At 55.8% G+C, this 20,699-nt stretch overlaps 8 protein-coding genes across 8 annotated transcripts; 4 read left to right on the top strand and 4 right to left on the bottom strand.

Moving 5' to 3' along the window:
• Positions 1 to 556: 556 nt before the first annotated feature.
• On the top strand, positions 557 to 862 carry B0I36DRAFT_352882 (uncharacterized protein; the record flags this gene model as incomplete). Its single annotated transcript, XM_046157160.1, has 1 exon — positions 557 to 862. One exon carries the CDS (start codon positions 557 to 559, stop codon positions 860 to 862), a length of 306 nt encoding a protein of 101 aa, XP_046008217.1.
• Positions 863 to 4,498: 3,636 nt separating this feature from the next.
• B0I36DRAFT_163620 (uncharacterized protein) lies at positions 4,499 to 7,692 on the top strand. The gene is made up of 2 exons (XM_046148693.1): positions 4,499 to 4,849; positions 4,920 to 7,692. Exons 1-2 carry the CDS (start codon positions 4,772 to 4,774, stop codon positions 7,287 to 7,289), a joined length of 2,448 nt encoding a protein of 815 aa, XP_046008218.1. The 5' UTR covers positions 4,499 to 4,771; the 3' UTR covers positions 7,290 to 7,692.
• Positions 7,693 to 10,343: 2,651 nt separating this feature from the next.
• B0I36DRAFT_163635 (NADP-dependent oxidoreductase domain-containing protein) lies at positions 10,344 to 11,653 on the bottom strand. The gene is made up of 2 exons (XM_046148695.1): positions 11,363 to 11,653; positions 10,344 to 11,292 (listed from the first exon to the last, which is right to left on the bottom strand). Exons 1-2 carry the CDS (start codon positions 11,513 to 11,515, stop codon positions 10,453 to 10,455), a joined length of 993 nt encoding a protein of 330 aa, XP_046008219.1. The 5' UTR covers positions 11,516 to 11,653; the 3' UTR covers positions 10,344 to 10,452.
• A 460-nt stretch (positions 11,654 to 12,113) lies between these two features.
• Positions 12,114 to 13,081, bottom strand: B0I36DRAFT_163633 (uncharacterized protein). The gene has a single exon (XM_046148694.1). It carries the CDS (start codon positions 12,993 to 12,995, stop codon positions 12,195 to 12,197), a length of 801 nt encoding a protein of 266 aa, XP_046008220.1. The 5' UTR covers positions 12,996 to 13,081; the 3' UTR covers positions 12,114 to 12,194.
• Positions 13,082 to 13,313: 232 nt separating this feature from the next.
• On the bottom strand, positions 13,314 to 14,828 carry B0I36DRAFT_331846 (GDSL lipase/esterase). Its single transcript, XM_046155032.1, has 3 exons — positions 14,596 to 14,828; positions 13,885 to 14,511; positions 13,314 to 13,763 (listed from the first exon to the last, which is right to left on the bottom strand). Exons 1-3 carry the CDS (start codon positions 14,791 to 14,793, stop codon positions 13,533 to 13,535), a joined length of 1,056 nt encoding a protein of 351 aa, XP_046008221.1. The 5' UTR covers positions 14,794 to 14,828; the 3' UTR covers positions 13,314 to 13,532.
• Positions 14,829 to 15,849: 1,021 nt separating this feature from the next.
• On the top strand, positions 15,850 to 16,326 carry B0I36DRAFT_352887 (uncharacterized protein; the record flags this gene model as incomplete). The annotated part of the gene is made up of 1 exon (XM_046157161.1): positions 15,850 to 16,326. One exon carries the CDS (start codon positions 15,850 to 15,852, stop codon positions 16,324 to 16,326), a length of 477 nt encoding a protein of 158 aa, XP_046008222.1.
• An 880-nt stretch (positions 16,327 to 17,206) lies between these two features.
• B0I36DRAFT_295351 (CAP domain-containing protein) lies at positions 17,207 to 17,863 on the top strand (the record flags this gene model as incomplete). The annotated part of the gene is made up of 3 exons (XM_046151850.1): positions 17,207 to 17,349; positions 17,435 to 17,712; positions 17,783 to 17,863. The coding sequence occupies 3 exons, from the start codon at positions 17,207 to 17,209 to the stop codon at positions 17,827 to 17,829; spliced, it is 468 nt and encodes a 155-aa protein (XP_046008223.1). The 3' UTR covers positions 17,830 to 17,863.
• Positions 17,864 to 18,559: 696 nt separating this feature from the next.
• Positions 18,560 to 20,230, bottom strand: B0I36DRAFT_163655 (putative iron transferase). The gene is made up of 3 exons (XM_046148696.1): positions 19,301 to 20,230; positions 19,002 to 19,200; positions 18,560 to 18,835 (listed from the first exon to the last, which is right to left on the bottom strand). The coding sequence occupies exons 1-3, from the start codon at positions 19,954 to 19,956 to the stop codon at positions 18,638 to 18,640; spliced, it is 1,053 nt and encodes a 350-aa protein (XP_046008224.1). The 5' UTR covers positions 19,957 to 20,230; the 3' UTR covers positions 18,560 to 18,637.
• Positions 20,231 to 20,699: the final 469 nt, after the last annotated feature.

Consider the following 20,699-nt stretch of genomic DNA (forward strand, 5'->3'; position numbering starts at 1 on the left):
AGGGAGTGTTGGGCTGTGGCTGCGTAGCCTTGGGGGCCGGGTGAACGAGGCTGCGAGGTCCATCGGATGAACACCCAAGATATGACGAGGCGGTGCTGGACAGCTCATGACAGACTGAACCTCAACATACGCAAAGAAGGCACAGCGCTGCGGGCAACGCCGAAAGCCACAGCTGCACAGACTTGATGTTTCAGGATGATTCTAGAGCTGACAGGAGACTTACACACGTGGCGATTCAGTTTGCCACTGCTAGTCCTTGTCTGCCTTGTACCGCCGTCTATCTGTAAGAACAGGGCTGAACACGGCGTGACCGAGGGCAACTCCCTGATGTTGATGAAGCAGAGGCATAGCCTCGTTTGCTTATAAATATCTGCCTACAGTCCTCCTCTTGCAAGTAAAGAACAGTCCATACCACTCCAACGACCTCGATTCTTGTAAAGATCCATCTGCGGAATTCAACACAACATTGACATCAAACTCAAGTCATCTGCGAAAAGCTATCATATCCACCGCGTCGCGAACTTCACCTACAACGGCTAGCTGCAGGCTGTCCAACATGCTGCTCGACCGCGACGACTACGACGCAAAGTGCGCCACCATGAGCGTGAACCAGCTCCAGCGAGAGTGGGAGTCTTGCACCCGCTCGATATACGGCAACGCCACGACAATCGCCGTGGCCGGCATCAGCTTGATCCCAACGGTGGGCGTCAGCGCCCTCGCCATTGTCATCGCGGGTGTGCCCGTACATAATGCCCGTAAGAAGTGCGAGATCCTCGACAAGCACTTTGCGCGGCTCGGCGTCTCGCACAAGACTCGCATGCGAGACATGCTTACCGGTATGGCCACGGCTGGCCTTGTCTAGATGGTGACGGGTCCCGTGGCCGTCGGAAACATCATGGAGCATGGCGTCGATAAGACGTACGAGACAGCCGTCGAGGTTACGGCCGAGACCGCGCTGGGCGCGGCGGGGTTGATGCTAGAGGACGCAGGAGAAGGAGGCGGCAAATGCAATGCGCAGAAAGGCAGCATGATTGATTGGGCTCAGATTTTCCTTGTCTCGGATGTTTTGAAATTATTCTAGTCTACGGGCGGCTTGTGCAGGTGTTTTTCCAGGGTGGTAGAATACGAAGTCTAGCTTGCATTCTCATGTGCGTGTGCCGAGGCAAACATTTTTATCAAGGTTTTGGAGGAAGTCGATACATTTCTTTTTAAGAGTAATAGCACTTGTTCTGATTGAAATCTTGTGTATCCCTGATATGCCAGTTAAATTGTCATCTGTCCGGCTCAAGACCACCCTTCTTCTTCCTTCGATCGACTGTCTGAACAAGGTGGCCCTGCCGGCATGCCGTGAATGCAACTGGAGAACATGGGACCCTGGCAAGCCGTGTTGGTCGCACAATGAATCATATGCGCGCCTGACAGCGCCAGTATATTTAGTAGTCAGATGACTAATTGTTAAATATGGTGTGCTGTCAAGTCTATGCCCTCTTTCTTCCTTCGGGGACAGGGGTTTTGGTCGCCTTCTTTTTATCTTCTTTGGGGGCCATCTATTAATTATTCCGGCAGCAATGACCCCTGTTCATACTTTCTCCAGGATGCAGTGGGTCCTCCGGCCGGTAAGCAGTTGGTCATTCCCGCATGACTTTGTTGGGCATCGAGGCCACAGCCTCTTCTTGGCGTTGGTGCTGGGACGCGGCATGTGAATGTGCGTCAGTGGATGGAATCATGCGGTTGTGCGGTATAGCGTGGTAGCCAGGGCCCTGTGGGGGTCCTCAGCATTGGGGTCGAAGATGCCGGTCACGCTCGAAGCGACCCGGAGGCTGACATCAGCAGCTTGTGAGAGCGGGCCGAGTTGTTACGATGCAGCCTCTCGGGTCAGGCGTCGGGCCGGGCGCTCGGTTGTGTTCCTGCGAGATAGGTAATAACAGGGCTTCGTAGGCAACAGCAATGATCACGTCGGAAGTCGGCGTATTCGTGCTGATCGTTTGTATTTCTTCAGTGCAGGGAGGCTTTAGATACAAGACAGGACTCGAAAAGCTACAGATCTCACACACCTAGGAATAGTGGGTAACGGGGAGCCAGTAGTGAATTGGGCTGCAGGAGAGGAAGTCTTGTCCCACTCCTGATTATGATGATCCAGAGCAGATACAGATCAAGGGCGTCGAGGGCCGGCATATCACAGGGCTGACGGCGGGGGCGGCAGCACTAGTTGTGAGCATCTACATGTAACAAGTCGGCTCTGGACACAGCTTCCCTAACGCGCCCGATACAGGTGAAACTGCGTCTCGCATTCATTCGTAGGAAGCGCTTCACGGTAATCTACGTAGATGTACAGGAGTATGCCCATCCCACCAGACGGTCAAGCATCGCGACAGCCTGGTGCGAGGAAATGAAGAGGAGCCTTGTGCCTCTCCCAAGCTTCTCGCCACCGCCGCTCTGTTTCTTTTGGTGCATTAGCACTTTCTTACATGGTACCTGAAATGGAATGTAAGCACATAATGTCAGCCTACAGCCTGCAGCCTGCAGCCTGCAGCTTGTCGCCTGCATCCTGCAGGCCCAAGTCATAGCCTTATTTCTTATCTGTTAGGCAAACGAGAGCCCCCGGCAGACCGGTGAGGCATGTTGGCTGACCGGTTAGGACGAACCCGCCCAGATCGCGCGCAGCCAAAAGGTCATGGGTTTCTCAGAAAGGCCCAAGTCCTTGCCCGTTGACTGAACGGAAAAGAATGCATGGCCTACAGTTTGGTATGCACTATTGCTCTGGTCCATAATTATTTCGTTCAACCGTACAGATTGCACATAAAAGTGGAATCTTGAAGTAGGCCGACCAGTCTAGCACCATCAACAATATATTTTTCTTCCACTTGCGAGGAGGTCCTGCTCCAGCCTACGCTCCCAACTTAGAGCGTCCTTGGTGCGCCGGTAGGAGGGGCGCGTCACTATTCGGCAAATAAAAATGGCACGCCCTCTACTAAGCTACTAGTGCAGAATGAGCGCTTCGGGTAATCATGTCTCGGTTCACCACGACGACTCACGTTATGGTATCCGCTTAGTTCTTACTAGACGGTCCTATCAACAGAGCGTTTTCGTCGTATGTTCAGAACAGCCGCACTAGCTAGTGTATGGGTATAAGAGAGACAATCGCTCGCTCGTCTGGAAATATTTGGAAGAACGGTCAATTACGGATTATCCACCCACACCCTCCGTTATTTATATACAGTCACAAGCCTTCAGCCAAGCACGTACGACCATAGGATCGAGAAAATTGAGGGTCCCGTCCGCTCCCCTGTACACAAGCTCGATACCGCCGGACTAGTAGTTGGGTCGGTGACGACCAGCGAATCCCCGGTGTTGTACGTTTTGCCATTCATTTTGTACCATCTCGGGACTACCTTTTCAAGAAGAGTGAGATCCTTTTGGGCGCGTCGGGCCAATCCGCCGTACATGGAATATGGGGGGCTAAGGTAGGGCAAGCGTAAGACCCTTGCGGTCCGGAGGTAATAACATTTCTCTAGCGCTATGGGCAAGCAGAGCGCGGCGGAAACTGTTAATGCCCAGTCATTCCCTTTTACGCCACAACCCACACTTCGGTTTTCAGCCCCGCCGCCCGCCGCCTTACTATGTGTGTAACGATCCCGGAGGCTATCGCCTTCGGTCACCCTAAGTACACTACTCTATCTGAAACCCCCTATGCCCAAAGTTACCAAGCATGGAACACTTCTATACATAATAGAATGAAATCCCGATAAAGATGCCCCTTTGCTTCCACTTCATTCCAGCACGGGGCACTCCCGTGCACACCGCGTACCGTACCCGATTCCCCTTCACATCGCCGTAGCCGCATGCCCTGCCACAGTCGTGAGCCACAGCGCCATGCTTGCTTCTTACTTATGCACCTGCGGTCACACAACTTGCGACACGCTGCATTGCGAACCAGTCAAGGCAACCGCAGGCGCCAGCACTTGCATGATGCCGCAGGAAGCTGCGCCCCCAAGTGCAGCAGCTCCATCGTGCGTCCCGAACTGCTGCAGACCGCAACTTCTCGAGGCAATCTTCTACAACATCACGCCGCTTGACCGTGCTGTATCTTCTGTCCTGCTTCTGGCCATGCGACTCGTGCACGTTGACGCCGCAGGCACGTTTTCTCTCACGCGCCAGTTGCGCAGTGAGTGCCCACCATATGCCATCCTGTCTCACCGATGGGGTCCCGAAGACGACGAGGTGACCTTCCAGGATCTCCGCGATGGCAAGGCCGAGCTCAAGTCCAGCTACCGCAAGCTCGATTTCTGTCGTAAGCAGGCGGCGAAAGACGGCCTCGCCTACTTCTGGATTGACACGTGCTGCATCGACAAGACGAGCAGTGCTGAGCTTAGCGAAGCCATAAACTCCATGTACCGCTGGTATCAACGGTCAGACCGCTGCTATGTGTACCTGGAAGACATCGATGGCAGTGAGCAGGATCTCGATGTTAAAATGGCACAGCTAAGGACCAGCGAGTGGTGGACTCGTGGATGGACGCTGCAGGAGCTACTCGCCCCTTCCTCTGTACACTTCTTCACCCGGGACGGATTGATGCTGGGTAACAAAAGCTCCCTCGTGGACATGATCCATGATATCACCTCAATACCAAAGGGCGCCTTGATATCCCTCGTACCAACGAAGCACTCTCGCCAGGAGCGCTTGCGTTGGGTGCGGCACCGTTTCACAACCGTCGAAGAAGACAAGGTGTATTGCATGCTCGGACTCTTTGAGATAAGCATGCCCGTCATCTATGGCGAGGGACTTGGTTCTGCTACCAGGAGACTTGATGATGCCCTTGACAGGATTCATGGAATCTTCAATGGACAAGGTAGGCGCCTCCACTGCGATCCATAGTGAGCGTCATGGCATTAATCCAACTTATAGTACGTGGACCTCAGCAACACGAAGACCGCGACACCAGGCCTGGACACCAGCTCTCCGACGAAGTCGATCGTGAGTACCGCGGGCTCACGCAAAAATTCCAGCACTCCCTAGAGATGGAGCAAGCATATTTGCAACAATTATGGTCACCCCAGCTCGAAACAGGACGCTACGAGATTGATGACCCAGTTCCTGGGACCTGTTCGTGGCCTTTTGAGCTGTCCCAGTACCGCAAATGGCAAATGGATTGTGGAATGCCCCAGTCAGAGCACAACTCAATCCTCTGGATCAAAGGAGCGCCCGGCAGCGGCAAATCCGTCCTGATGAAGCATCTCTCCATCGTTTCACAGACAGGAGATAAAAGACGCGAAAGCGTCACGTTGTCTTTTTTCTTCAATGCGAAGGGACAGACGCTCGAGAAAAACATGCTCGGACTGTACAGGGCCCTTTTGTTCCAACTCGCACAGCGGAATGCAGTTGTTCTATCAATGCTCGCCGGCAACAAGACTGCATCTCCCGAAAAGATTCCCTTGGAAGAACTCAAACAGCTGTTGAAGAAAGGACTTGCTTTCATAAAAACACAGCCAGTAGTCGTCTTCATCGACGCTCTGGACGAGTGCGATTCACGGACCCATCAAAGAAAAGAACTTATGTTCTGGCGGACACTTTTAGAGATGACTCCGAACTTGCGATTCTGCATATCGTCTCGCTTCGTGACAGCCTTCAGCACTGGTGCGGACCCCACCGTGGACATTGGAATCTATAACTCTCCAGACATCAAAGTCTTGATCGATCATTGGCTTCGGTCTCACCTGCACGAGTCGGACACGGTCCTGCTGTCCTTGAGGAAGAAGCTGATTGGCAAGGCTTCTGGTTCTTTCCTTTGGACAACTTTGGTGCTCGATGATTTATTAGAAAAGATTGAAGGAGGCCATAATTCGCGTTTTCTTCTTCGACGTCTCGATTGCGTACCACTTGGTTTACAATCGCTGTTCGAGTTTCTCTTACAAAAAGTGGTTCTCAAGGATCATCATACCGCAGTTTCTGTCTTTCGATGGGCAGTATTTGCGCAAACTCCGTTGCGGGTAGACGAGTGGCAACATATTATGGCCCTCAGCTCTGTCTTCCAAAAGAGGACACTACTACATGTGTGGCGTAAGTCGGACGCCTACACTGAAAACCATTCTCAGCTTGCCCGACGTATACGCACACTAACGTGCGGATTGGTTGAGGTGAAGGGCATGGCCGGCATGACGGCCGAGCACCATGTCACCACTGAGCACGATGAAGTCCTGGATCTAATGTCAGTCGATGCTGGTGCTGGATCACTGGATTTGGATCAGGGCGGTAGTCGGTTTGTGAAAGTCATGCACGAATCAGTGCGAGACTTCCTGGCCTCTGACAAACAATCCTTTCTTCCCGGCAGTACAGCGAGACAGCATCTGCTGATTATGCAGAATTGCCTCGACTATCTACATGTTGTGGAGCTGGACGCCTATGTTGAAGCACGTCATAATGCACTACTGGCAGAGGAGAGGATTCGATGTCGCGAGGCTTTGTACGACCAGCTATGGGCGAACATCAGTGACGACGAAAACGACACCAAATCGAAGCATTCGCTGGGTCCAAGTCCAACGATGGAACATGAGGGAGTCGCGCATACAAAGAAGCGCAGATTCGCGGCGCCTGACAGCGCACATTCTGACGAGCTTGACCGCGCACGGAGTGTGAAGATGAGACACTCTTCTCCAATGACCATGTTGCATGAGGGGCAACAGATCCAGCAAGTTCAGGACGATGGACACCCTGCTACGATCAGCGATACCATCACGCAGCCTTTGTCGGGAGGCCATGAATACAGCCAAAGCGTTATTCAGCGATGGTTGGATGGACTGACGCTCGGACAAATGGATTTGCCTGACGCACAAGAGTCGAGCACAACCCAGCCTCGCGATTTTCTTCTTCCTGAGGCTGGCAAATCTCAGATGCTTGGTGGCCATTTGCCTCTTCTCTCCTACATCACGACTTATTTCTGGGAGCACGCCAAAGCTGCGCAGCCTATAAACGGCCACGATTTTCCGCTACTGCTGACGGTCATTACACGCCTCAGACAGCCTGAAATTTGGGCAAGATGGCAGGCGATTGATGAAAGCGCGCCTTATGATTTAGTCAATCATCCAACAACTTTGCTATGCAACTATCTCGAGCACCTCGGTCTTTCGTCATGGGTTAAGCATATCGAAAATGAGCAGGGGCTACTGACAGAGGCCACGCTTGCCTTAATGGATCAACCTCCCGGGACAGTCCGACGCAGAGACAGTGTTGCGAGTTTCGGCTCCGCGAGCAGCCATCACTCTGGGAGAAGCATCATACACGGCGTCGTTTAAGGCTTTGAAGTTAGTTGGATTGTCCATGTCCGCTACAGCTTACGAGTTAATAGAAGCTGGGGACGTGCGGCATCAGTAGTACTCGGTGGTGCAAGTGCTAATCAGGGTCACCAATCATTTGTGTAGTGGCTTTTGGGGTGAAGTTCCTAACTCGAGTGCGATGAAGTCGATAGTCTCCAGCCGCATTGAGGCGGACTTTTGCGAGTGCCAGTTTCCCGCAAAGACACTCCAGTAAGTAAACGCACGAGGAGCGAATCGTAGTTTTTTACACAGTCCAGACGTTCGTCGCAGGGGTCAGCTGGAGGACTGTAGCCTACGCGTATTGGCCGGTTCCAAGTTTTGTTATAGTGTATGGAAAGCTAATCGGGATTGCTGACCAGTCTTGATCATGGAGTCGTTGATAGTTGTGATGATTATAGACTCTTGCTGCCCCGCAACAAGTAAGGATTCGTGGACAACTGACGATAGTCAGAGCTATTGCAGCACGGCTCGATGACAGGAGTTGAGATTTCCGTAGGGCAGTTATGAAAGCCCTCCAAGCGCAATCTGCAGGACCGATAGGGATGGTCACGGCTATCGCCGCACGGCTCGGGGATGACGATCGGAATGTCCGTGAGCTAGCGATCACGGCCCTTCAAACGTAGGCAGTACTACCAATCGAGACGATCAAGGCTATAACAGTAAGGCTTGAGGATGAGGATTTGATTCCGTAGGGTAGCTATTCGAGCACTACAAGGGCAACCGGCACTACTACCCGAGACGATCATGGCTATTACAGCACGGCTCGAGGATAGGATTGGAGCGTCTAGTAGAGTTCGATTTAAGCTCTCTAAGCGCACTTAGCATCGCTGATAGAAATGATTACGGCTGTCGCCGCATGGTGGGGACGAGGATTAGGATGCCCGAAAGGCAGCAATTGAAGGTCTTTCAAGCAGAGTCGGCACTACCACTAGAGACGATCACAGCTGTCGCGACCCGTCTTGAGCATGAGCATCGGGTTGTGCGACAGGTAGCTGTTCGATCTCTATGAGAAAAAAGTTGTTACGGCCGACCGAGATAGTTCAGCTGTTGCAACCCTTCTCGAAGACGAAGCTGAGGATGTCCGACAGGAAGTCCACAACATACTGCGGTCACATGCATCGCTTTATTATAAAGCTAGATGTGTGCGTGAACGGGCGACTACATAATATCTTCATCGAAACGGAATTGCGCGGCACTGGGAAAACGGATGCCCGTAACGGAGTGCCCATAACGGCTCGCCAGTGTCGAAAATAGCGTTGCAAGTCGGGCGGTATTGCAACTCCGAATGTGGCACAGTCGCTATGCCAAGAGAGGTGGAGGGAAAGTGCCTTCCATTTACGGACCTCATGTCTTCCAGAAGCGGACGCCACTTGCCCTGCACACAAGACTTGATACCGCCGGACTAGTAGTTGGTCGGTGACGACCAGCGAATCCCCGGTGTTGCACGTTTTTTGTAGTTCTTTTGCTCAATGTTTTTGTTCCGTTCCGGTCCTGCCGGTGGTGCTGTGCTTTGACTCTTCTTTTACAACTTCGTAACTCCTTTCTTAGCGGAATACGTTGGTCTTTTCAAAGTCAGCCCCATTACAGCTCACGAATTGGAGAACTTGGCTAAGCTGGTCCAGACTTGTCTTGGCCTGTAGTCAAGTGTTGCTCGAAAGAATACTCCCTGAGCCGAGTCCTCCTCCTCCTCATGTTGTGGACATACGCTGGTACTCAAAACCTCGGATCCCACTCACCCATCACACTCAATCAAACCATCCCATCAACGCAGCCCCCATACTCCCGACAACGGGCACCCACATAACATGCTTCCACGCCCCCCTTCCCAGCTGCCGCTCACTCATCCATCCATCATTGACCGCAACTGCACACCCCGCGAATGCAATGACCCCCAACATCTTCCTGTCGCCATACCACCACGCCGTAAGGTTCACCGCAGCCATGAATAGATCCCGACTGCTCTGGAATAACATCAGATTCGTGCCCAGCTTGCGTGCCTCGGGGCTGAGTTTCTTGTCGTCAAAGTCGAAGAGTTTGAGTGCAGTCGCGGGGGAGACGGTCCCGATCAGTCCCAGGGCCAGTGGCATTAGGGTTGCGAAGCCGGCAAGGCCGAGGAGTGCGGGGGATTGGGAGACAGGAATGCTAAGCGTTGCCATTGTTCTTGTAGTTTTCAATCTTTTGTTCCTCTCAGTGTTTGCGGCCGTATATGGACTGGATGTGTAGTCAAGAGTTGAGGCTATCGATGAAATTTTGTATTCGGCGGCGCAGTCCTAATGTTCGATGTTCCTGTTGTTGAATGAGGCACACCAAAGATTGACACGGATAACGCGGCTCAGGCTGTCGCGAGTATTTGTATTGATATGATTTGGTCCGTGCTACTTAAAGTTAAAGTTTGGTTTAACCTCGGCGGACCCCAGTGCCGCGTAATTATGTATGCTACCCCTGCTCTGGCGACTTGTTACAACGGAGTCTTGTGCCAAAATAGATGAGGACAACGAACTAGTTAAAACGGCGTGTTTGTGTTAAAAAAAGGCCTTTATGAGTGGGCCAGTTTGCAATTGTGGCGCGGCTACTGCACCAAGACATGTGGAGGGAAAGTGTCTTATGGGTATATGGACCTCATGTCTTTCCATTGATGGTTATCACTTACCCTGCATCCAAGGCTTTTTACCGCCAGCTCAGTAGCTAGCCAGTGAAGACCAGCGAATCCCCGGTGTTGTGCGTTGTGTTGTTGCTTTTACCCAATGTTCGGGCCCTGCCGGTTGGTGCTTTGCTTTGTCTCGCATTTTGTTGCAGCCGTTTAGGTCAAGATGTGCCTGCGAGACATGATATTGCTGCCTCTCGAAGTCCATGCCTCAGCGAGGACTGTACGGGTGCTTCCGGATGCACCTACGTTGGCGCCTTAGCCAGGTGGCCGCGGCAAGCCTGGGCAGGGCTCGCTGAGACTCGCTCACTTATAGCCACATGTAACATGACCACTATCCCAGCACCTATGCAGTTTGGACCGAAGGAATGAGTACTCAAATCGATGACTAAACCTTACACAGTTGATAGTGTCTCACGACCATCATTCATTCTATATTACACGACATCCAGAATTCCTCCCCCTGATTCAGAAATATCCCACCACCACAACACCTCTCTAGCCGCTCAGCAGGCCCTGGAACACGGGAGGGTAGCGGTGTCCCGCAACCTCGGCGGTGTCCAGGTATCCCTGGATCTCCTTGATCTCGTCGTCGGTAAGCTCGGCCACCGTCATGTTCTCCTTGACGCGAGCCACGCTCGACGCACCGGGCAGCGGCACCGCGCCCGCGACCTGGCGGACCCAGGCCACGGCCACAGCGGCGACGGGGACGCCCTTGCGCTTGGCCAGGCTCTCAATCTTGTTTGCGAGCTCGACGTTCTTCTCAAACGCGCCGGGCTGGAAGCGCGGGAAGTGCCTGCGCACGTCGTCGGCCGGCAGGTCGTCGAGCGTCTTGAGCGTGCCCGTCAACCAGCCCTTGCCGAGCGGGCCGTATCCCACGACGGGGACGCCGAGCTCGTGGCAGACATCGACGACGCCGCCCTTCTCCAGCGTCTCGCGCGAGAACATGCTCACCTCGACCTCGACGGCAGCGGGCTTGAGCACGGCACACGCGCGCCGCACCGTCGCGGGGCTGACCTCGCTGAGCCCGTAGCCCCGGATCTTGCCCTCCTTGATGAGCTCGGCGAACGCGCCGACCGTGGTCTCGATGGGTGTCTTGGGGTCCACGCGCGCGCACTCGAAGATGTCGAGCGTGGTGATGCCCGCGGGCGCCAGGACGGACAGGGCCAGGTCGACCTGTGCGCGGACGCCCTCGGGCGTGCCGTCGGGGATGTGGGTGAAGCGGTCGTAGGCGCCCTTGATGCTGATGACGACCTTGGGGATGTCGGCCGGGTGGGTCTTGAAGTAGTGCGCGAGGAGGTGCAGCGAGTTGCGCTCGGGAGTGCCGTAGAAGATGCCCTGTTTTGAGGGAAACATGGGAGTCAGAGATGAGAGTGTGAAGGGGGGAGGAGAGGAGGTAAACACTTACGCCGTTCCAAAAGTTGGCGCCGAGCTCGAGAGCAGCTTCGAGAACCTTGTTTGCTTCGTCAAAGGGCATGTCGTGGATGCCAGACATGCCCATGAGGCCAAGGCTTGTAGGGCCAATGGGCTTGCCGACGAGGGATGTGGGAATGGAAGGCATAATGTTGATGGTTGTGTAAAGTGGTTACTAAGACGATTTAAGTTGGACTGTAGTTGTGTTGACTGTGATGAGAGTGCTTGATGGTTCGAGCAAGAGATGTCCATATTCTCAAGCGCTTCCCGAGCTTTCTTTATAGCCTTCGACATGGCGGCCAAAGTCGGCTGGGGCCTGGCTTCGCGCCGGGCATCACCATCGTGCGGCGTGATAAAGCCGTAAAATCCTTCGAGGCGGGTATTGCCGCGGCCGTTGGTGGTTTGCATGATTCAGAAACAGGCATATGCTGCCTTGTGGATGCTGCTGTGCTGGTGGCCGGAGGGCGTCACTGGCCGGGGCCGGGGCCGGGGCTGTGGGAGAAGGACTTCCCAATCGGGAACACCCCTTGACACAGCGTCGGCGGAGGGCGAGCGAGAGAGAAAAAGACAAGAGACAGAGACAGAGAGAGTGGACCCCGGCTGGCCTGGTCACTAGGGCCGAAGCTTTCTCGCCTCCAACAAAAGGTGTTCCTTTTACAGGCTAGCGCACTCTCGAACAATCTCGACGCGCGGACTTTGCCGACAAAGGATTCCATTTGACGCGTCTCTACCCAACTCGTCTATTAAGGGAAGCCCAGCCAGGTCCCTGCAGGTGACAGATAGAATCAGGACCTTGAATTACACCCTAGTTCCCGCTCCGTTTAGGCTCAGGGCAACCACTGCATATTTCTCATCCTAAACTCCTTCACGGGAGCCCCTTCAAACCCACTCAGATCGACAATCCTCGCCTCCCCGACGCCTGCGAACCCAGACCTCTCGTACACGGGGGCTCCCTGCACGCCGGCCTCGAGATACGCGGCCACGCCGCCGCCGCCCTCGCCGCCCGGCATCTCCCGCGCCTGCTCCTGGCCCCAGCGCACCAGCATCCCCGCGGCCCCGCGCCGGCGGTGTCGCGGCCTCGTCACGCAGTGCATGAGCACCCAGGCGGGCTTGTCGGACGGAATCCACTGCGGGCGGAACACATCGCGGAAGCCGAGGATGTGGTTGTGCAGGGCCACGTTGAAGTTTGGCGGGGGGTAGTAGTCGCAGGCGGCGGCGGCAGCATCCGAGTCGCTCAGCTTCGAGGGGGCCATTTCCCAGTGCTTCTCGCGCTCGTAGTCGTACCCGTTCGGGTAGAAGTGCCAGCGTGCGACGGCCACGATCTCGTCGCTCTCCTCCTCCTCTCTGGCTGTTGCGTCGTCATTCCCAGCGCCGGGGTCGGTGCTGGTGGTGCTGGTGCCGGTGGTGTCTACGACCTTGACGTACCGCACCGACGGGTCCTCCAGGAACCGCTGGCGCTGCCATGTGAAATGGCACCGTGCTCGGAGCTGGGCCTCCTCACGCGTCTTCACTGGCCAGGACACGGGACATGGCGGCGCCACGAGGTCGTCGCCCGGCTCGCCAGCGTCTGCATGGCCGATGAGGGTGGCGAAGTCTGCGAGCTCAAGGGGCCGGACTTCCAGTGGCATGGTGTGTGTATAATGGGGTTGGCTTTCTGGCAGCTTGTGTGGGCATTCAGTAGGTCTTCTGGCTCTGGGAAGACGCGCGTTAAATAGGACTAGAGCCAGCAGTGCATTCCCTTGTCCATTACCACCTAGACGCAGCGCCGCCGACCGAAGAAGAGCAAGGACATGCGATAGGCTATAGTGGTCGTGTCATCCCAAGGGCGTGCTGGATCCCTGGATCGCCATTCTCCGACACTCCACTATCAGGGCCGAGTTCAAGATGTGCTTGGTAAGCAGCAGCAATTTGCGAGGCCCGGTCTCGCAGCCGTGAATGAGTGTCAGACCCACAAACTATGACTGTGAATACACTATACAACCAAGTCGATCTAGTGTTGATTCCTGTGCGGCTGCCGCCGATTGCGGCAAATGTAATGGCTCGCTTTACAGACTGAACACGTCCTCTCGCCAACAAACAATCAGTCACAACCCTGCCTTCTTTCCGCGGCCAGACCATGCTCCAAGCAGGCACTGCTCCTACATGTACTGTAGACCTGGCCAAGATCAGCCCGTGAGATATGTCGCCCACTTGCTCTTGCCGTTCACAACCTCGATAAACTCCCTCGCCACGACGCGGTCCGTCTGCTCCGACGGGTGCAGCTCGTCGTACCACATGTAGCTGTCGCGGACCTCGGGCGCGCTGCACGCCGCACCGCACTGGCGGATCGACGAGGTGACGTTGAGCGGCGCCGTGCCGTTGAAGTACTCCGAAGGGTTGTGCCACATGTGTGTCATCTAGTGGTTCCATGGACAGCCAGTGTCAGTAGGTGCTCAAATCATCTCCCGACACCGGATGGGCCGAGGTGCGATCACGCCGGAAACAGGAATGACGAGAGAGAGAGAGAGAGCGACTCACCAAGGCGTTCGTGTCAAACACGGCAAACTGGCTGCCCTTGTACCTCCCCCTCAGCCGCACATCGACCTGCGTCCGCAGATCGTACACCTCGTTCACCAGGGCGATGAACTCGCGCATCTTCTCGCTCGTCTGCGTAATGTTGGCATTGTACCGCAGCTTGTCGGTCCAGAAGCGCGGCGCGTCGACGCCGCCGTTCTCCGGCAGCGCGTACTGCGGGATCAGGTCGATCGGGCCCTGGTTCATGACGACGAAGCTGCGGGCGCCCGAGGCGTACAGCGCGTCGAGCTGCGCGTACACGCAGTCCGTGTAGGCCGTCAGGGGTAACGTGCGGGGCTGCTGCGACTCGGCGAGCCAGCCGGCGTTGCCGAGGTCGTTGGTGCCGATCCAGATGCCATAGACGGTCTCCTGGACGGGGATGTCGAGCGCCGGGCGGTGGGTGACGGGGTTGACGGCCGCCCTGTTGGAGAGGAAGGTGGGCAGCTGGTTCTGCTTGATGCCGTTGCGCGAGCCGGTGCCGTAGGTCCCGTCGCACATGGCGCCGGACACGGCGTAGTCGTAGGAGCGCACGCCGGCATATTGCTCCACGTATTGAGGCCAGACGCGGCCACCTGTGGAGGCGTTATTGGACTGTGTACGGAAGACCAAAGTCAGTTGTGATGTTGCCATGGAGTGAAACCCAGAAGAAACTGCGTGAGGACGGCCCTGACGTACTGGCTTCCCTATGTTCCCGCTGGCATCAGGCTGATAGTCACGGAGCCCAGAGTCGGTCCAGCTGTCACCAAACATGACCAGGCTCGTAAACTTGCGCAGGCCGAGCCCTGGCTTGGACCCTCCGGCTGGTGGGTGAGGCGGCGACGCGGTGGTTGCCAGCGCCCACGCTGAGAGGGCGGTTGCTACTGATGCCCGCATGTTGAAGGAGTCTATACAGAATCAGACGCGATGCGGCACTTGGTGGCGTCTGTAGCTGGTGATTGTGCAGGCGATTTTCCTGTGCGACTGCTTGTCCGTCCACACCGGCTGGGGCGGCGTCATTATATACATCTATGGATCGGCACTGTGTCACAAGGGAAAACAAGCTAATATCGCAGTCGGGGTCACTTCTACCGACCTTGGCGGTACAACCTTTTTTTCATAACAGCTCGAGACCCGATTGGGGGAAGCAGGGTGTCGTCGAGATCGGCCGCTTTTCTTTCCCCGCATCGGCAGTCCATCGAGAGTGGAGATGGCGACGCTACGCGGAAGCGGAGGTCTCCCCACGATCCGGATACTTCCACGTGCAGGATGGGACCTCCTGAGATGGGCACTGTCAGCGTAGCGAATCACTGGTCAGACTTGGTTTCCCCTGATGTGACAGCTTCAGATACTGCTTCTCAATGTTGATGCTAGAGTGCCTTAAAAGTACAGGCAGTGATGCCGTCATCATGCCGCCAAGACCCAAACCTTGGAGACGCTCGAACCCATGTATCGTCCTCAGCACAAGACAACGGTGGAACGGAGTGCGCGGGGGTCCGCCTCCGGCTAAATTGACGGCGATCACCTCCAACAGCCGGCAGTTGCGCAGAATTGCGGACCAGGGCGGACGTTTCGACCATTCTCAGCCTGCTGCCGCCAGCCATAACAGCTTGCAGAAATACATTGAATTAGCGGATAATGTCAAGTTCGCGGAGGTTCATGACGGAGTTGCAATGCGGTGGGCACGCTGGTCACTGCGAGCACCCCAGATGATAAGGCAGGAAGATGATACATAAAATGCATGCAGGAATTACAGGCTTCGTCGTGAGCGGGCGGGTGGGCACTAGTCACCTACCACCTGGCTTGAGTGTCGAATCGTCTGTGCTGTGCTGCGACTTGGCCTACTGTAAATCTCAAAGCCGGCTTCCAGCTTTGTGAGAGAGCGAGATCACTTCAACCGCAAATGACGGTGAAGCATGAACGCGAATGATTGCAGAGCACCCATGCTCCCACATGGTCAACTGCGCAATGGTCCTGCTGCACACCTGGCCGTCTATTGTCAATAGCACCCTTGCACCAGTGCGCAGAAGACTCTCGAGGTCATCTGGCGCAACAACCGGAAAAGAGGCCTCTCAGCCCTACGAGGATGAATGGGAACCTTGTAGCGAGCATCGAAGGAATTATCATAGCCACAATATAGAAGTCCAGATCATGCCTTACAACGTTGATAGACGCGCGAAAGCACGTCGCTCAGAGGACCATTTCGAGATGAGTGGCGCCGCCCGTCAGCTGAAGACCGCCAGCCACCTCAGCTCGGTCCCTTGTGGACCTGCGTACGAGCTTGAGCCTTACCCCGAGCTGACCGGAAACGCCCTTGCAGATGTGGAACAACGCGCGGCCGCATCGGGCGTTGTAGAGAACCAATCCAAGATCCTCGTCCACGCGTTTACGTCAGACAATCTTCTGCATTGGGATGCGGTGGCGGGCTAACTATTCCGAAGGTGACGATTCCTTTACAACGTCGTACAGGGAGGCGTTGTGGGTGTCATACACAGTAGTAGTCGCCGGTCGGCATGTTACATGTGGAGCTGGCTGTCATCATTGGTGGTCCGCACATACCCTGTCTGGGGAACAATGCCTGCTACTCATGCCTCCTTTGGGGGCCGGGAATCGACGTTCGACAGGGGTCGCGGATCTTCAAAGACGGACCGTGCAGATTGCCTGCGGCGAGACGCACTTGGAACAAGCTGGACAGCCGTTACATAATCCTATCAACGTCGTGCACGATGAGGCATGAAAGAGTTCGTCTCGAATTCTGGCATTCTTCTGGGGTTTCAACCGTGGTCACCTGAGCAGAAATACGGACGTGCTCCTGCCAGGATGTACGCATACGTCGGATTACAGGACAGCGTATTGAGAGGCCATGTTGGGTGCAATTTTCATCCCATCGTGGGCATATCCCTGTCCCGGCCGAGAGGTCTCTATTGCTCCGTAACTCGGTGCTCGGGTGGCTGCGGCGACCCTGGCTGGTCTGCACACCAAATAAAAGCACCAGCCAGCAAAGTGCAACAGGCACCCATTCACCACGCCGAGATTGGGGCCACCCAGTCGGACTGCTGTATCATCACCACATTGGTAGAAACAAGACATCGCAATATAGGACTGTTCAGCGACGAGAAAGTCTATGTAATGGTCATAACTCCCTCCTCATCTCGGCAACAAGACCTCCAACTCATCCTCATCATCATCATCATCATCTGCTATCCAACAACTCATCAGAACCACACGACTTCTCCCTCCACAACCCAACACTCACCTAACCGCAACAATGAAATACTCTCTCGTCCTCCTCGCAGGTGCTGCCACTGGCATGGCCGCTACTGTCAAGGACACTGTCCTTGACCGCCACAACAGTGCTCGTGCCAAGCACGGCGTCTCCAACCTCAAGTGGAGCGACGAGCTGGCCAAGATTGCCCAGGGCCACACCAACTCTTGCGAGTTCAAGCACAAGGTGTATGTGTGATACACCCATCTCGACCGTCTCACGACAACGTAACAGTGCCAGCCCAGCTAACACACACTCTCTCCTCTGTAACAGCGAAGGCGCCTATGGCCAGAACCTCGGCTGGGTCGGCTGGTCCGGCGGCTCGGCACCCAACGCCATCACCACGTTCGGCGACATGGTGACCACGGGTTGGTACGGCGAGATCAGCAAGTTCACCCAGTGGGGCGTTGCCACGCCCAACATGGACAACTTTGGCGACTGGGGCCACTTTACCCAGGTCGTCTGGAAGAGCACCTACGAGGTCGGCTGCGCCTACACGACCTGCGACGGCGGCAAGGCCTACTTCTTCGAGTGCAACTACCGCACTCCTGGTGAGTGGATGCTGCTGTCCTCCAGTACAGGCCTGAGCAGTTGGTTTTCTAACGTGACTCCTCAACGCAGGCAACTACATTGGCGAGTTCGGCAAGAACGTCCCTCGCAAGATCTAAACGGCCTCGCCAGCTAGCAACTTAGCAAAGGGAGACTCCGCGTCACAGGACGACATTTTGTCTTTCTTGGACGTCGATGGCCGCTAAAAGTCTGGCTGATCTGCAGAAGCATTGATCACTTCTTACACTCGCTCTTACGACCACTTCTTACACTCGCTCTTACGACCACTTCTGACACTCGCTTTCACGACCACTTTCTGTTTCATTTTGGGCCTTGACACAGCAGGGCCACAGACTTCTTGTACATACTTTGCACACATAGATACATACTCAGATGGGCATATAGACACGACATGATAGACCAGTCATGAAAGAATGCAACCGATTCCTGCATTGATCCGTTACAGGCGCACGACCTGAAAGTTTCGTCGATCAGCCGTGGTGCCTAGAGAGATATGAGGTAAATCGAGGCCCTCGGGGTTTCCGCCACGTTTCCATGCTTTGATACCAGGCCGGAATGCTATCGACTGCTTTCTTGCTAGCCTCACATCTGCGCCGACGCAAGTCTAAACCTCTTGCTCAACGTGCTTCAGGTGCATATGTGTGTGTTGTACTCGAGGTATACATACTTTGCTTCAAGCCAGAAATTGGTTGTCCCGATCACATACTGCCGGAGTTGCTGTCTGACCAGCTCCTACTATGGTTGTTATGACGAAGCAGCACGCCGGCAATGTTGCTCCCGATCCTCTGTAATCAAAAAGCAATGCACCTGGCCAAGTCACACACTACTCAGGCCCAACATGCCAACGTCAATTTCTTATCGTTATTTGCCTCCACCCCAAGCCCAGCCCTACGACGACACGTGATTTCATACAGTCTTGCGCTTGCGCATGAGCGGCCAGTGGCCTTTCACCTCGCGGTGGCGCATGGCGAGGAACCCGCCGATGACGACCCACCAATAGACGTTGTACGAGATGACGGAGCCGTACGTGGCCGAGTTCTGCCAGCCCAAGAGGCCGTTGAAGACGCCCCAGCCACCGCCGCCGTTGATGTAGGGGCTGCAGCACTATTTTTCCGCGGGAGGGAAGGTCAGCGTGTGAGACTGGGAGCAAAAAGGGGGAAGGGGAGAGGGGAAACATCCGTGACATGCACGAGAAGAGTCTTGGATAAGGAGAGCGCCGATGAAGGGTGTCTGGAATGGCATGGGGGAGGGCCAAGGATGGTTTACTCACGTTGACGTGCCACACGCTCTTGTCGATATCGTACGAGCCTGGGCCGACGCCGACCTCTGCCGCGTCGCCGCCCACGGCAATGTTCCACTGCTGCTGCTCAAAGAACCACACGGCGCGGGTGAAGAGGGCCGCGGCGACGAGATAGAGGATGCACGTGGCGGCCACGAGGAAGAGCTGGAGGTGTGATGTTGAGCCGGTACTGGAGGCGAGTTAGCATCTAGTGTCTTTTTTCTGGGCTCTCTTCAGAAGCTAGTAGAGAACATAGATGGGGGAAATCAGGGGGCAAAAAGACAACTCACCGGTAGATCAACCACCCGACAAAGCTGCCCGTCGCAAGGCCCGTCAGCACGGGCAGAGGCACCGACTCGGCGGGCGCACTGAAGGTGACGCCGGCAATGAAGACGACGGCCTCGACGCCCTCGCGCAGCACCGTGACAAAGGGCAGGACAAACATGAAGTAGCGGCTCATCCAGCGGCCCAGCCAGCCCTGCGCGTCGTTGCCGTTGCCCGTGTCGCCGCTCCCGCCGCCGCCGTTGCGGGCGTCGCGCTTCATGCGCCTCTTGCGGCGGTCGCCGTCTTCGATGGCCTGGCGCAGCTTGACGTGCCACTTTTCCTGCATCTTGTTGATGCGCAGCAGGGCGGCGCCGGTGACGGTGATGATGAAGCTGGCAAACAGGGCAAAGGCGCCCTCGTAGTAGTACTCGGTGGAGCTCCAGGCGTCCGTCTCGGTCAGGTAGAAGACGGCGACGATGCAGGCCGAGATGAAGAGGCAGATGGCGGAGCCCGAAAAGGTGCCGAGCCAGATCTGGCGGCGCATGCGCTGCGCGAGGGCGGCATCCGAGGCATTGGGCAGCGTCTGCTTGAGGAAGGCGAGTAGGACAGAGACGATGATGGAGGTCTCGAGCGTCTCGCGGAAGATGATGAAGAAGACGGGGACGGAGAAGAGGTCCGGCATGGTTGGAAGCTGCAAGGGGTCAAGGCGAGTCCCGCCAGCGCATCTCTGGTAGGCTGACTGATTGCCACCAACTGTGTCCTCCTTGTGGATGGTCCAGCACTCTGCGGATCACGAGAAATGCTGGTGATGGATGCTGTTGTTGCGCGTCCAAGTGTCCCGTGGTCGGTGGACGAACGGATGAGGGCAGAAGCCGGGAAATGTGCCGCAGTGCGGCGGGCGGCGCTCTCGGCTCGGAATGGCACGTTCCAGGATCAGATAAAAATAAAACCGGGGACCCAAGAGGCGGAGGTCAGGTGGTGTAGGGAGGGGAGCCCGCCGTGTTTCGGCGGGTGGTGGGCTTTGCTCCGTGGCAGAACCTGAGTCGACACTGGCACGGGCTCAGCTCAAGCTCCAGCGCTAGGCACGGCAGGAGTTAAAAGGTACACAGGTCTGTGGCTCCAACTCAGCATTCAGCGAGGACGGGCGACGCTTCAATTGTCTCGTTGTTGTGCGGCTGAGAAGTCGGCTTCTCGTCACCAGTCGGGGGGCTGCGCCTCGTCTTTTCTCCAATGGACAACCCCCTGTACACACAGGGGCCGTCTCCCCTCTGCAGCGCACTCCAGTCTACAGTACAGCACAGTACCGGCCCATCTGATAAGATCATCGCTCCGCTCTGCCGGGCAGAGTTTTCGCAGGCCCCTCCCGCCCTCGTGACACCAGCCCGCACCGACCCCAACGGCCTCCCGCCTTATCAGATCCGCCTG

This window comes from Microdochium trichocladiopsis, assembly GCF_020744255.1.
Source record: "Microdochium trichocladiopsis strain MPI-CAGE-CH-0230 chromosome Unknown B0I36scaffold_9, whole genome shotgun sequence".
Classification (NCBI taxonomy): domain Eukaryota; kingdom Fungi; phylum Ascomycota; class Sordariomycetes; order Xylariales; family Microdochiaceae; genus Microdochium; species Microdochium trichocladiopsis.